We start from the raw sequence: 17,025 nt of genomic DNA, 5'->3' as shown, positions 1-17,025 counted from the left end.
AATGTTGGTTTTCCTTTCCCTCTCTGGCGCTGTTAAGAAGCTTCCCCCTAAAGGCTGATGAATAACATAAATTTGCTGTGCAATTTATCTAAAAAATATTTGGTATTCAGTGTAAACAAAGATCACAGTTTCTGTTTTCCCCATTCCCCAAAAGGTAGGTTTAGGTGAGTGGTGAGGAAGACAGGATCAATTAAAATTTGAATATTTTCTGGCTTTAATGTTGTAAATATGTTTTATTTATTTGGTTTAAAGTAGTTTTTAAAAGGATATACTTCTGGAAGTAATTAGTAGCCTAAAAGACAGTTGATAAATCTATGTGTTGTTTTTTATTAAGGATTATAAAATAATGACCCAAAAGATCATTAAACTATGACTTGCATCACTGAACTCGGGATTCTTATGGCAGAAACATAGATAATCAGAGGCAAACAACTTCAAGAGTTTTAGTACATAAGGTATTTTACCAAAAAACACTGTATTGGCCAAAACACAACTTTTTTTCTATAGATAGCATTTATGCTCCCAGAAAAATATTTCTTATACCAAAAAGATCTTGCAATAGTCATCTGTAAGGCTGTAAAGAAATGAAAATGTTTTCAAAGTTACTCACAGTGGAATAGATATACCCTTCCAGAAAAAAAAATCTTAATATTTACACTTAAATTGGGCAAGGAAACAGTGTAACACCCACTGAAAATAAACTCCAAAGTCATGTATTGATCATAAGTTAGTCCCAGAATTTGGAGCATTTGAATAAACTGAAATGTGTCATTTCAAACATGTTAACGTTTATACAAATGCTGGCTCAAAGAAGAAGGGAACTGCTTGGAATTCTGTGCATGAGACACGTGGTTCCTCTTTTAAAAGGGAAAACCCAGGATGGGAGCAAAGAAGCCCAGCTAGTGGCTCTAGAGCAGAGATCAGCAAACTACAATCCAAGGGCAGAATTCAGCACACCACCTGCTTTTACGTGAACTGTAAGCTAAGACTGGTTTTACATTTTATAAATGGTTGGGGAAAAAATCAGAATAGGAATACAGTTTTGGACATGTGAAAATCAAATTTCACTGTCCATAAGTAAGGTTTTGTTGGAACAAAGCTGCACTCATTCCCAACTTTTGCCTGTGGCTGTTCTTGAACTACACAGACACAGTTGGGCTATTGCAAAGCCCAAAATAGTTGCTATCTGGCCCTTCACAGGAAAAGTTTGTTGACCTTTGCCCAGAGGAAAGAGATTAATGAAAGCAAATATGGAAAGTGATTTAGAGAACACTGCAAGTTGGAGAACAGAGGAGGAGAAGACAGGATGACTGACGCAGGTCATGGAGAAGCCAGACAGGAAAGCTTCGGGAGAAAAACAGATTAACAGCCTCGGTGGATCTTTGTCCTGCGATAAAGTCTAGATAAGATCTACTAAAGAAAATGTCAGTGGGTACAATTCATTGAGCCAGGATTGGGTGCTCTAAGAAAACCAGGACCAATCTGGAAGAATATAAAATTTGATCCCAAACGCATAACGGAAACAAAAAACAAACTCCAGATGGTTCAAAGACATACTTATTAGGAAGAAAGAAAGAGAGAGTGGTGGGGGCAGGAGGCAGAAGAATGGAGGAAGGAGTGGAGGAAGGGAAGGAAGGAGGTGTGGAGGGAGGGAGGGAGGGAGGGAGGGGAGAGGAGGAAGGAGACAGAGAAAGAGAGAAGGAGGAGAGCAAGCCGGTGAGAGTTACTGGAAAAAAAAACAAAACACAGTACTACTAACCTTGGGGTAAAAGGGTTTATTGAGTAAGATGAGAAACCAAGAAGTCAGAGAACAAAGACTAAAAAAGCTAAACTAAACCATATCATTTTAAACTACTGTACAGCAAAATTTAATAAGCCACAGGGAGAGTCAAAAGGCAAACCAACAAGCTGGAAGACACATTTGTAAGACATAACAGCAATCAAATAAAAATTTACATAAATTAACAATAACATTATTATGCTATAATGAAGTAATAATATAAATTATTTTTATGTTATAAGGAGAATGCAGGATGGAAGGGTAGAAGTCCCAGATAGTGACTCTGGGGAAAGCCATCTATGTTAAAGTACTCAAGAAACACCATTTGGGTGTTTTATTTTCTTGTTTATTTATTTATATTTTCCATTGTTTATAAACATCATTTTAATGATCACAAGAATGTATAATTAAAATAATCAGAAAAAACTAATAGAATTTGAGAAAAAAATTAACTACATTAACTAAGAAACTATGATGTAACAAACGAGTTTTTCTAGCTAATTTTTGAGTTTACTAAAATTAAGAAGATAATATTACATAAATACACTTTCAGCCAGTCACTAGTGTTTCCTGGTGCCCTGGACTGTGCTGGCTTCTAAGGGAACAGCAAAGAAACTGATGACTCTGCTCTCAAAGAGATTTTGCGATACTGGGGACAGTAACATAAGACTCATGGACTGTTAACGTCGAACAACTGCTATGTGAATTCAATAAAACTCTGGGTTCTCTGTCCTTGCTTGGCAGAACTCATATGCACACCAGCCCTGGCAGTTCATTCGTAGGAAAAATCCCAGTGCTGGCCACTTTCTTACCCTCTGACTATAGAATAAATTTGTGGAATAGGGATGCTCTGATATAATACATTGCTTTATTAGGTTATTTTCTGTAAAGCTGTTTGACCTACTTAACAGCAATCACCAATAAACACTGAATTGATTCTATGTCCGATCCTTATCCAAAACATTCTTCAACCTATTAGGTTAATCTGACTGGATGCATAAAAAGTTTGCTTTTTCATAGAAAAAGACTAAACAAACAGCACCATCTGAGTAATCAATCCTCAGGCTTACCTACTACTTTGAATAGACACAGAATAGAATTAGGCAATTCTATTGTGCAAGATAATTACTTGGTAGGTTATAAAACAAACTGGTCCTTTAACTGCAAATATCATTTTGTAACCCTTGTAAATCTATGGATGGAAAAATCATTTTTCATGATCAATATTCCAGATTTCTCTCTAAAAAACAATCACTTCCACCTCCAGTAATTATTTTTGATGTATATGGAATGCTTACTGTATGCCAGGCACTGGTCTCACAGCTTTATACTCCCTATAACCCCATGATGTATTCCTCAATTTACCCATGAAGCAACTGAGGCCCAGAAGGTAAACAATTTGCCCAGCATTATACCACCACTAGGTGGTAAATGTGGTCTGGCTACAAAGCAAAGCCTGGAACACTTTGCTATCTGGCGGCATTTTTAATAAGGTGCCTATAACACTTAAAACACAGTCTCTCTAAAACATGTTCATCATCATCTTCTTCCTAAAATTAGCTTTTCTCTCTTGACTTCCCTATTTCTTTCAGCCCTATATTTCTACTTATTCTCATTAACACCTAGCTATTTTACAAACAGGGTAACATGAAAGAAAAAAATCTTACAATGGTAGCCACAGACGTTAAGGTTCAGGCTCTCACTAACAGAACGATTCCAGGGCCCTTGGGTAATCTCAGAGGGCCTGACTTCCCATCTGTTAAATAAGGTCTCTTTCTCACTCAGTAATTCTCTGTACCAGGTTACCCTAATCGTAAAGTTTTTAATATACTAAGAAATTAATGAAATGGTGAAATAAAAGAGTGAAGAAACATTTTTTAAAAAGCATATTAGAAGAATTTTTATTCTGACAACTCAATAAAATGTTTTATACAATTTTATAGCAAAAAAAACTAAGAAATGTTTAAAATGTTCAAATTCCTATGTAAATTATGGCATATCCACATAACAAAATATGATGTTACAGTTCTTAGCTATGTTTAAGAGTTTCAAAAGACATGGGAAATACTTTAATATTGAACTCACAAAAGCAACTCTACTTAAAACGTCTCCAGCTGAAACTTCACTGGATACATACACATTCTCAAGTTCAATTTTCTAACAACTGGCTACCTCCTTTCCTGGTCCTCATCTTTCCCCAAGTTCTGGGTTAATCAAATCTAATGACAGTAACTCCTTTTGTATTTAGATAGCTTGCCAGCTACCACCACCTAGGGATACCATTAAAAGATGAGGGTCAACAGAAACAGCTACCCACCGCTCCAGGGAGGCACGATGCAGCTTCCCTGTGGGAATTTAACAAAGCAAGTAAGACTGTGATGAAATTTGCTTAAGAGCAAATCATAAACTGAGACAAGTAACAGTTATGTTACCTGCTACCAACGATATGCCATTAAATACCATTTCATCTGAAAGTACTGCACCCTTAAGCAAGCAAAACAAATGAAAGGGGGAGTGGTTGCAGAATACTACTTTAAAGTAAACTTATAAGAGAACTATAAAATCAAGGCAAATGGACAATGACAGCTCAGAGCATCCGAGTGCTTATATGACAACAAACCTCTCCTTCTGGATTGTTGGTTGTTACACAGACTTTCTGCTCTTGTGTATTTGGAGCTATTTTTCCCTTTTTAATCACTTTTTCAAACATGAGTCTCCTCATATGAAAGACGGCAATAAACTAATGCTTGAGAAAGATGCAAACACTTTATTTAACCCATGCATGTGTTCACATTATTACAGTCTTCATTGTGATACCACTTGTATATTCTATGTAGTAGACCATTGTTTGTCCACATGGTCTTAAGAACTGTTAATTTAAGTGAAAAAAAAATTGGCTATCAAGAAAGAACCCTACATTTCAACATGAATTTTCAGAATCACTCCGTAACTGTAAATACGATTCATATTCAGTGTTTAATTTAAAATTTCTATGCATTTTCTATGCAACAAAAGCTTGCCTTTTCCCACAGAAACATAATAATAAAAAATGTATTATAGCCTAAGTTTAGAGTAATCCATACTGTAACTGTAATGTTAAATATGTTATTACTATACCCTGAAAGTTCTTACTATTTTTGGCAAAGACGTTTCTTAGTAACTAACACGAAAATCAATTAGCACTCCAGTGACCACATCATTGATAAAACCCAGTAAATAGACATAGACACATAATAGTGTTTTAAAGTATGAAATTCATAGATATAGCTAACTAAATAGAAGTTCTGGATAGAGGTATAGTGTTTGATGATCTCACCATTAAATGCTCTGTTTACTTTGAATGTTTAATAGCATTTTTCTTTGAATATTTTATAACATCTTTCAGCTATAAAAGCCCCTAATAAGACTGACCTTGATAGTCAATATATATTGTGCACTTACAAGTGTGCTAACTGCTTTATAGACACTAAACCCTACACATTAGGAAATATGTTGTAGATGAGGAAATTGCAACTAAGAGATATTCTGCAACTTTTCTCACTCCCAAAAGTAGGACTCAAATCCAGATCATTCCCAGGACAGGGTACCTGCTCAAAATCTTATGCTATGTTGACTCCAATGGCAACAACTGGAATTTTGAAGAAAATTGCTCTTGAGACTGATACCCAAACAGAACATTTAAAAAATTAATGATTAATAACAATTTTCTCAAAAGGAACCGGTTGGCCCTATTACTGACCCACTCAAAGAAAATGATCATTCCAGTAAATTTACCACCACTGGTAACTATAAACCCTATGGACACAGGGTTTGCCAGGCTTCTTCCTGTCCCACATGTGAACTGCAAAACAGCAGTTAGGTCCCAAAATCGGCGACGGGGGAAACTGCAAGTTCACAGTGAAAGAGCAGGCCTCAGCATGGGGAGAACCTGAGCTGGCCTAAGATGCTGATGAGATGCAAGACGAGCAAACATCACCACATCACCTGGGGTAATTTTTAGCCAAAACATGGTGATCTAATCAAGCCTTTTGGATCTAGTCACCAATTTCAGGACTTGCAAGAAACAGAGGAGTAAACTAAATGAAGAAGGGAGAAACTAGGAAGGAGTGACACAAATCCAGAAGGTGGGACACTCTCCAGAACGGACTTGGTCTCATCAACAAATCAGTGTGATGGAAAACAAGAAGCAGTTCTAGATTCAAGGAGACTTCAGGGGCACGACATCCCGGTGGGCTGCGCCAGGATAGATTCTGCTTCCCACAGATCAGCTGTCGAGGACTTTGTAGGGGCAATGGTGCGAATTTTAATATGATGGGGTATTAGACAATATTAAGAAGGATTACTGATTCTCTTAGTTGTGATCATGTTAATTTGGCTACGTAAGACAATGTTCTTATTTATTTTAAGAGATGTACTGAAGTACAGGTAAAATATTATAATGCCTATTAAAATATTTCAATATAAACACAGAATTTTTAAAAAGAGGGGGGTCAGTTGCAAAAACCAATTGCCAAAAAAATAAGAATTGGTCCAAGTTTCAAAAATCCTGGTCCAGTGTCAAGGATTACACTTAATTGGACAAAATGTTACATGGACAGAGAAACCTTAATCTCAAGAGGTTCCTCCCCACCCCACACCACAACCAAGTGCTAAATGCAAAAGTTTACAAATTCAAAGTAAAATATCAGCTTTTAAAAGATCCCCTAGTATAATTTAGAGAACCATTTAGGCTTCTTATACCAATGTTCAGAATCACTCCAGGGACGGATTTAAAAACCCCAAATAGTAACATACTACTAACTGCAGAAAAATCACAACTCAGGCAACATGAAATGTTGATTTTCATACTGCTGTCTTTACTACACATTTACATCCCTACATGGCAAGTATCTCCACTGAATATTAATAAACATCCTTTATTCTAACATACGTAACAAAGAAGGAAGCAAATGTCAAAAGTTTAGAAAATATCTGGGGAGAAGAATTGAGTTTCAGCTGAAACCTAACACTAGTTGCATAGTATGACTGATAAGTTGATGTGGCTGGTCATTACCTGGGAGAAATATAAGGGCTATTAACGAAAAGTAGTAAAAGGCTTAGATTCCTAGGGATATAAAATCAATTGAATTCAGATACAAACAGCTTAACCTCAGAATAAAAATAAATTCTCTGCAGGGAGCCTGGAGTCTAGTACAAAATCAAAAGGTACCTTTTTCTATTTGTTCAAGGAAATGCACAATTTAAACACACAGCCACCTGCCTTTGGGTATGGAAAAAACAGATTTTAAAATGTTAGCAAAACAAAACAAAACAAGAACAAACACAAACCTCAGGCCCAGCTGCCTGCAGATCACTTCTGCATCCGCATCATCCCACTGGTCGTCACAGATGGTCCCCCACTGACCAGCATGGTAGAGCTCCACTCGGCCTTCATGCACGCTGCTCCCGCCAGCGAGGCGGATGATGGGGAATGCTGGGCCTGCACAGTGTGGAATTAAAAACAAATGAAGCCTACATATTTATATTGAGTGGTGAAATAAGGTATATTCTATTTCTTTCTCATTCTCAATAATTAATATTTATTAAGACATTTCAGTGATTTGGACTACACCACACATGTCTAATATATATAATGGTAATCTTAACCAATTAAAACACTCCATATTGAATGCTATTTATAAAAACAGCTCTTGAGAGAAACTAGCCTAATTTGCTTTTCCCTAACAACCTCAGAAACCAGAAAAGACACACTTAAAACTGCAGTTTACTGGAAACTCATTTGATTTTTATGGTATTATGGTGGGACACTGATGTTTTTACTTACAGAAACTGAAGCATCAGCAACATGTAATTATTAAGAATGTCACTTATATCTGTAACATACTTGTTTTAGTATGTATATTTGTAGAACTCAAGGTGAAGTTACCATCAAACTCAGTATACCAAATTGTGGGACATCGGTGTGAGTACTTTCAAAAAAATAACATTGTAAATTCATTTGGGTATGAATTAGTTCATATTCATTTGATCTGTTAAGAACCACTGGCACCTTCCCATCGCAAACTCCTTATTATGGTCCATTAAGCCCCTGATTAATCCCGCAACTCTCTGAACACCTTTCTCCACCCCTGGCCTCGTTCACTGGGCTACAGCTCTCTTCCTCCTGTCCCCTAAACACTCAAAGTTGGTCTCACCTCAGGGTATGTTCCCTTGCTATCCCTTCTGCTTGGATACTTCCCGTGGAGTACTTGCCACTGTTCTTCCCATGGCTGCCTCCCTCTCTCATCATTCAGTTCTCAACTCTGAAACTGTTCTTTCTTCAGGAGGTCTGCCCTGCGACTGGAGCTAACACAGGACCCTAACATACTTTCTACTAAATTGCCTAATTTGCCTACAACATTGCCTTCAGAGTACTTACTTTAACTAAAATTGTCACTGATTTAGTGGTTTTTTTTTGTCAGTTCTCTGCCACCTGTCAACTAGAATCGAGGACAGAGATGGCGCCTTCCCTTCACCTGCACATCTCAGGTACCCAGCATATAGAAGGCATGTAATAAATACATGTTGATGGATTGGATTGGCAAGTGATAGTCAAAAGCCTAGAAAGAAGATAACAAACAGTTACTAGACACCTGCTGTGTGCAAGGTGTTGGAGCAGGTGCTGCAGGGCATTCAGAGGGGCACCAGGCGGATGCTGCCCTAAAGTCACTGCCTCATCATGTACAAAATGAGTACAGAGAAAAGATCATCAAGAAGACCTTGCAGGGGTTCAGAAGCAAGGGAGCTTGCTCATCACTGGGGGTAGATGGGGAATCACTGCTGAATAAGCTGGTATCTGAAGAGGGCCAAGATGGATGGATGGGATTCCAGAAATCAGAGATGGAGGAAGTACAGCGCAGGCAAGGGGAATAGGAAGAACACAAGCATAGAGGTACAAAGTTGAATGTGTTTGGGAAACTAAGCAATCTAATTTTTCTGGAATAAAGCACACAATATGGTGAAAGGGTCAAAACAGGCTGGGACCCTATTCAGAAGTCTGGTTGTGCCTTTTGTTAAATGTTGATCGTGTATCCACATGCATGCTTCTAATTCCTCCACAGTGTAAGTGGCTGTCAGGAAATGGTATTTATATTATTTATATTTATATTCAAATATCATACTTGAGTTTTATAGCAGAGATTTTCAGAGCAGTGAATATTTGCAAATACCCGTATTCTGATATTTATAATACTATTTACTTACCTAAGTCAAATAGCACTTATAATTTGTAAAAGAATAAAGACTGGTTTAATAAACATAACTGTTCTCAATATTATACACTAGGTTCTTATAATTAACATGACTAAATGACGGTAAGAAATGTAAATTTGCTTGTTATATATATTTTTCCTTTAAAATCCTTGGAAAATATAGTAAAAATGATGGGGAAATGTATATTTCTTAGGGTATCATGTTCTCTTCTTCTTCCCCTCCCTGTACTACCATGGTAAGCTTGGAGAAACCAGAAAAATTTTTTAAAGAGGAAATTTTAAATCACCTACAATCCAGAACTATTACAGCCTATTACATTTTTTTAGGGTGGTGCTCTCTTTTAAAATGTGGGTTTTTTCCTGGTTGTATAAATAATTGTGAAAATATAGCAAAGCTCAAGAACAAAACTTAGTCAACATCCCCCATCCTCCCCACAGACACACAAAAAATCATTTGAAGGAGAATTCAGTGGCAGAGTTGCCTCTCGTTTAACTTAGGGACAAATAAACTTCCCAAGCACTTGCATTTAGACCACCACTTCCTGTGCCAGTACTGGTCCCTGAGTGTCGGAAATGCAACAAGCACTACAGGGCAGACACTAAATGTAATTATCAAACTAAAAGGATGATTTAATGTCTATCACGGCGCCTTAGGAAGACCTGCTGTGATCTGAGCTATTTGCTTTCACACTCTCATTTAATCTACAATAAGAGAACTTTTTACATTCTCACTTCTAAATCATCCCAACTTTGTATATTTTTTGTATGCTTATAAAAAACCTTAAATTTATCTTTGCAACCAGAGTGTAAGCAGATGGATAGATTATAAAGAGTGGAAGGAATTTTTTAAGTCATCTTGAAAGAAAAATAACTGTTTTCAAGATTTTACTTACTTCGCTACTTTTAAAATGTTAAAATTTTGTCCATCAGCTTGAACATAGTATTCAAGCAGTCATCTACAAAAAGCAGGGCATTATTGAGCCCCAGGCACATCATCCTTGAAGCACTGATGTAAAAACATGTACTTGTCAAAAGCAGCATTGCCCGAAGGTGGAGACTCATAAGAAGACCTTACAAAACATCAAGACTTAAGACATACCCACAAAAGGGCTGTGGCTCTCAGCACACACCGCACCCATCCTCCCATTGCTTCTCCCAGCCAGTTCACAGGAATCAGTCTAAACTGGGCCTCTATATTTTGTGACAGGGGCTTTTCTATTCCTTTTGACCTCAAACTAAAACTACTACCCTGAGCTGGCTGTTAGCTTTTCAAGGCCTGAGACATCTAACCACACTGCTGTTTCCAAGGCAAATGCACAGAGGTGCTCTATCAGTGTGGCGGCCTCAGGTCAGGGCCACCCGTTATAATACACCATGTTCCCCAGAAAACCCATCAGCCATCATGAAAGGCAGCTGTTCCCTCCTCTACTTACGTTCATATGAATATATGCATATTTGTGCACTGAAACTGTACTGCCAATCACCTCATGCCTAAGATACTGTTCTTGGAAGGGGCCTTTACAGAATGTGCCATCTGCCACTCACAGGAGAACACTGCTCCCATGATTACATGTCATCCTATGAACTGAAATGATTTTGTTGGAGCTGCTGTATTACAGATTTGATTTCAAGGTGATTTTCTATCTTGACTCCATCATGATTTTCCATTGGCAAAATAAATGTTTCATATACAGTATATAGTATTTCTGTAAGCAAATTGGGTAAGACAGAAAACATGTCAAAAGTCAAATACTATTTAGAAAATCAAAAGTAATTCAAATTGTTAGATGCATTCCTATTGAAGGCATTTAATTAGACTGTTAAGTCCTACAGAATATGATGATTCAGACTTACGTATTTAAACACTTAGGAAATTATTTAACTAAGACACTTTTATCATCTGGAATCATGGTTGAAAACACAATGGAAGTAAAACAAGAGGATTTTTTTTTTTACCATGGGAAAAGATACACGTGACAGCAGCTGCCATCTTCTGAGGACACACCCGACCCTGCCAGATGTCTTTTTCACAAAGCAGTATATTTTCTTCATCTCCTCGGCAACGGACATTGCTCCAATAAATAGGAATAAGGCCCAGTCCAGAAAAGGGCGTGTGTTTTGCTACTCCTTTGCCTCTGGAAATACAATGACTGGTGGTTAGGGTTTATCAAATGTAGGAGAATTTTTTTATAGAAGCATTTAGATTTTTAAAAAATATAATAAATCAATAAAGATGAGTGTGGAAGAAAAAGAAAAACAATGGTTTACATAAGTTTCAAGTAGTCAAAACATCAGATCAGAACTTGAGCTGACTACCTACGGCGATCTTTTTAATCAATCTTAAATAATTAATGTACGCATGTGCCTTCACTGTCTATGGCTGATTTTAGAAGAAAAGGAACATGTACTATGGATATAAAAAGGAAGCCAGGTGACTATGCGGAAAAAGTATATCATGTGGCCCAGTGAGACTTGGATTCTAGTCTGGACTCAGCTGTGAATCACTCTCAGCTGCAACCTTCTGTCAGTTCTGCCTTCTGATCTATAAAAGATGCTTGAAGATTCTTTCCTTCACCAGCACTTTAGGCAAGCATTTTCAAATGATTATTATTACTACACATAAGCAAAGTAGGCAATAAATTCACAATTTTTAAAACTTTATAAATAGTATTTGCTAGCAAAACTTTGAAACCAACTAGTAAAATAAAAACTTGCTGATGGGCTCTGCTTCTAACTCGTTTAATCTTGTAAGAATAGAGATAGGTTAGCATAAGCATAGCCATCTTAAAGGCCTAGAAGCCATTTTCTGAGTATGTGACTTAGAAAGAAAAACTGGAACTGGGTAAGGCCTTGAAAAACAAGCTAATCATGAACACCAGATGGTGGGCAGCTGTGGCCTTTAGTCAGCTAACCTTGGTCAGCTAATCCTACATACCAAGCTTATCGTGCAGAACCTCCCTGACAATTGAGGAGTGGTCTTATCTTGCTCCTGCCTAACCCCAGGATGTATGTCTTGCAAGAATAATGTGCAGCTGTGGAAAATTACTATGAGTTAAGTGTTTTGAAAATGCTATATAAACCCTTGGCTTTGAGTGCTCGGGGTCCTTGTTGAGACCCGCTGCGTCGGGCTGACTTGGACCCCAGCTAGCTGGCTGAATAAAGACTTTGCTTGAATTTACATCTCTATGCCTGTGTAGTTTGTTCTCTGGAGAGGCCTCTGAAGCCCGGACCCTAACATTTGGGGGCTCGTCCGGGATACGAGCGGCTTCCCTGAGAACAAAGGACAGCTGGAGGCAAGGTCTAATTGTCCGGACGGGGCAGTGTAATTCGAGGGTCGCCCCCTCGTGTCTGCATAAATCCATTATAAAGCGGGAGTCGCCATCCCATGTATGGTCTCAGGTTAGTGGTCCCGAGTGAGGAAGTCCGGGCTGGTAGTCCCGGCCCCTAGGTTAGCGACCCTGGGTAAAAGTCCAGGTAACCAATCCTGGCCCTAGGGTCCGAGTGACTCGGCCTTAGGAAGGCAAATCCGATCGGCAGAAAACTGGCGCCCGAGGAGGAAAAGATCGAGCTCGTCACCCTGCAGCAGTCCGAGTGGACACCCTTCAGGAGAATTACGAGAGTTTTTGAGGACCCTGAAAGTGGTGAGTGTGGTGCGCACCAGAGTGAGAGAAGGACCGGTCCGAACAAGTGCGATCAGATGTGGTGTGTGTGCTTGGTGTTATCATTGACTGTTTTACTGTGTTTTGGTTTCGGTTTATATTTTTTTGCACTTCTCATTTTAAGTTTCCTTGTTCTAAGGTTCTCCTGCTCTCTCCGTTCCTCCTTTCTGCCACTACATCATTCCCCGCGGGCACGGGTCGGGCAATTAAGAGCCATTAGGGCGCCCGCCGCTAGAAGACTCCCGTGACAGGGTAAGGGGGTCACAGCCGCGAATCCCAGATAAATTCGCGTCCCCCGTGGAAGGAAAACTGTGCAACGACAGGCACTCGTTTACAAGCACATACAACAGTCATTTTCTTTGAAGTGGCATCTTCATCCTTCGCCTTTATCTCCCTCATATTCTTTTTCCTTCTTCTTTCTCACCATGGGACAGACTCAGACGACCCCCTAAGTGTGTAAATGAATATATCTTTCTACCTCCGGATGGTATTAATGAAATTGATTTAAAGACAAGCGCTTGTGAAAATTGAGTATTCTAAAACTTCCAGAAAACCTGATAAAAAAGTGTTAAGCATTAATGCTAATTTGAGTTTGCCTAAGGCGGCCATGTCTTGGTAGTTGTCGGCTGCCTGAGTTTACCTAGAGTCATTTGAGTCATGTTATCTGCTAAATCTTTTAAGAATAGAATGCTTAGAAGCTTGGCTTTGTCTAGTGTTCAGTGGGGGTCTTGTGAGTAGGCTAGCGTAGTTGTTGCAGGTAGGTGAGCTGGATAAGTGTGGCAAGTGAACACCTTTTTAATTGTGTGTTGCAGTGTGTATGCCTACCTGCAGCCTGAGAATCTTTGTAGTAACTTAAAGCCTTAGAGTTTTGTTAAGTTGAGAAGATGTGCTCTGTGTTTGCTGGGAGATTGTGCTGTGAAGCTCATGGTTGCAGAAACTGTAGAATGTGTTTGTAAGTTTGTCAGTCTAGAGAATGTTAGTTTGACAGTCTGCAGTGTCCTGCTTCTCAGTGTTCACTAGAAATTAAAGTTTCTAATGGTTTTAAGTTTTAATTAAAACTACTTAAAGTAATAAAACATTTCTCTATACTAAAAGATGTATGTTTTAATAAGAAAAAGTATAAAGAATGAAAACTCTTCTGCATGCTAAAGAATGTTTTGTGATAAAAGAAAGTAACTTTGTTCTAAAGTACAGCTATTTATTTAAAGAAAGAAAACAGCGTGGTGCCTTTTGTTGTGGAAGATCCGCTCAGCCCGTTGCTTTGGGGGGAGGGTCAAGATGTTTAGAGATAAGGTGAGATAAACCCAGTCAAGCCGCAGGCAAGCCCAGGCATAATTCTCACCGGTTTATGTGCTTGGGACCATGGGGCAAATGAAGAATAAATTACTATATTCTTACAGATATAGTCGTGCCTAGTGAAATTAAAGCAAGTGAGTCTTGATATCAAGTGCACAGCAAAATTAGAATCTCGTTTCCAGTTAAACAGTTTTCTTTAACATTTAGTCTGCTCTTAATGTTGAAAGATCAAAGCAGTTTCTCATGCTTAAAAGTCTCAGTGAGTTGCCATGAATTCCTATTAAAAAGACTAAAAGCTAAAGTTTGTTAACAACTGTATAACCTTTATTTGCCTTTGAAATATTTTGTTATTGAAAATGATTGCATGGCCTGAGAAATTGAATTATTTATTCCATATATTTTTATAAGTGGAAAAATCTCTAACCAACAAATGATTAAAGTTGTTACTGATTATTTGTTTTCTTAATTTATCCTAAGCAGAATGGTAACAAAGCTTTTTTCAGCTGATTAAATGCACTTAGTTAACAAACCAAAATTTATTCTTAAAAATTAAACTGTAGAATCTGGACAAGATTATGTTTCTCCCAGAAAAACAAGTTTCACTGTAAAAGTTTAAATGGACAAACGTGTGACCACTTTTGAGAAAAGTTGTAATAGATTTTTTTTGACAACCACCAGGTCTTGTTTAATTTATATGCTGTATGTTTAAAAAAAAAAAAAACATGAGGGACTCTCCATATTTTTTAATGCAAATAATGATCTTAGAGCTTTTAATAGAATTTGCATAGCAGTTTATATCTACTATTAAAGAGTAAAACATTCTTGAAGCTTTCAGAGAAGACCTGTAGACTTAAGCACTTTCTCTGCTTTTTTTTGTATCTGGTCTTGGACACTTATGCTAAGTTCAAAAAAGTGCTTTTACCTCTAGTTAACTCTGATATTTTCCAGAGGGCCCCTGGAACATGTCAGAAGAATTTTTTCTCATTAGAGAAAGTATTTGACTAATTTGGCTTATTTATCTGATATATATATATATATATTTACCAGGAAAGCACTGTCAAAGAGAATGATGCTAAACTTTGTTACTGAATGTTTTGTATTACAGAAATATCAGAATTTCCTTATGTCAACTGTTTTACAGTAAGCTCTCATCAGATCTTTAACCATTGTCATTTGTAAGTCTTTTGTCATTTATAGTATTATCCCTAAACTGGTAAAGAACTGGATTTCAGCAGAACAGGTATTAGTTACATAAGATTACATAAACTAAAGAAAATGATTTTGTGTCTTTTTGTTTCAAATGTTGCTGATAAAGTGTTTTAACCTTGTTCTCTTAAACTGACAACAGTTTAGTAAATGACTTATCTTTATGAGCAGAATTGAAACATCCTTCTCTCTACCTGATCCCTCCAGAGTTTAAAAACTTTCAGTGACGGTTTTTGTATTCCATGGCAGTATGTTTATTTGCACGAGTTCAATAAGAATCTGCTTTCCTTGTGAGAAGACTACTTAAGAACACTGGTTATACTGCCAAGGCTTTGACTGGAATGTCATACCTGAGAGACATGTGCATGGACTCAGATGTGAACAACTTTAAGGAACTAAGATTGACTTTATAAAGCCAACAAAGCCCCTTGGAAGAACTGGCCTGGTACCTTGCTTACAGAGTTCCCAGCAGCCTTACCAGGTGAGTAAAGAAGGTCACTTCCTGGCAGGTGCAGAGACCTCGAGAAGAGAAGAATTCATCCAAATTTACAGGTACTGCAGGCAAAGCCTGATGGCAAGTCTAGCTTGGCTGTCTGGTCTCAAGAGGCCTTTAAAAGTTCAATCTGAAATTCCTTACAAAAAGTTCCAGCAAAGCATATTTAAAAGAGCCTGTGTAATCAATTGCTCTTCTTGCTGCACTTGTGCAAATGATCAAGCCAGCTGTTAATTATTTTCTTAACCTGGTTACTTCTAATAAAAATGAGAGTGATTTTAGAGAAAAGTATTGTTTCAATACCGGCAGCCTCCTTCCAGAATAGAAAATCCAACTCCAGATGTTGCTACATAACCTAATAACACAATTTGTTTTATCTTGCCTAGAAGCCACAAAACTGCAAATAGTAATAGAAATGAAACCCAGAATAGAAGCGCCAGCCCTCTGAGGCCCTCTCAACTGACCAGTGATGGAGACCTAGCTGCACCCTTTACTGCACCCCCTTCTCAGCACGAAGCAGCCAGAGGGGTCATCGCCCCTTTTCCCTAGCAGCAGCTAGAGTCCCTATCTGTAGAAGAGAGAATGAGACAAAGACCAAGACTCACTTTATCCTCTGTAAGTAGGCAAAGAACCTGCATTGAGAGAGTTCCTAAAACTTACACCTCCCTCTGCAACAGGACAGAAGTAATCAGCACCACCCCAGCTTATTCTAACAAGTAGTAGGCCCGCCAAACCGGAGTCACTCCATGTATGTTACCTTTATCAAAGAACGCATTAGCACCATGCAAATCATAGTGTTGAGACAGAACTATCAGAGTGTTAACCAAACAGATGACCCCTAATTTCATGATTGAAATAGATACAAGAAGAAGAGGGGAATGTAAGAATAGAAATAGGTTAGCATAAGCATAGCCATCTTAAAGGCCTAGAAGCCATTTTCTGAGTATGTGACTTAGAAAGAAAAACTGGAACTGGGTAAAGCCTTGAAAAACAAGCTAATCATGAGCACCGGGTGGTGGGCAGCTGTGGCCTTTAGTCAGCTAACCTTGGTCAGCTAATCCTACATACCAAGCTTATCGTGCAGAACCTCCCTGACAATTGAGGAGTGGTCTTATCTTGCTCCTGCCTAACCCCAGGATGTATGTCTTGCAAGAATAATGTACAGCTGTGGAAAATTACTATGAGTTAAGTGTTTTGAAAATGCTATATAAACCCTTGGCTTTGAGTGCTCGGGGTCCTTGTTGAGACCCACTGCGTCGGGCTGACTTGGACCCCAGCTAGCTGGCTGAATAAAGACTTTGCTTGAATTTACATCTCTATGCCTGTGTAGTTTGTTCTCTG

At 38.2% G+C, this 17,025-nt stretch overlaps 1 protein-coding gene across 1 annotated transcript in view; it reads right to left on the bottom strand.

Moving 5' to 3' along the window:
• PRSS12 (serine protease 12) overlaps positions 1 to 17,025 on the bottom strand; it is a 91,600-nt gene that overhangs the window by 47,382 nt on the left and 27,193 nt on the right. The window contains 2 exon segments of the mRNA XM_073237120.1: positions 7,109 to 7,259; positions 10,987 to 11,165. Coding sequence (XP_073093221.1) covers positions 7,109 to 7,259; positions 10,987 to 11,165 — 330 coding nt within the window.

The sequence above is a fragment of the Manis javanica genome, chromosome 5 (genome assembly GCF_040802235.1).
Source record: "Manis javanica isolate MJ-LG chromosome 5, MJ_LKY, whole genome shotgun sequence".
Taxonomy (NCBI): Eukaryota; Metazoa; Chordata; class Mammalia; order Pholidota; family Manidae; genus Manis; species Manis javanica.
The sequence above is the reverse complement of the archived record's forward strand: the minus strand, read 5'-3'. Positions and strand labels throughout refer to the sequence as shown.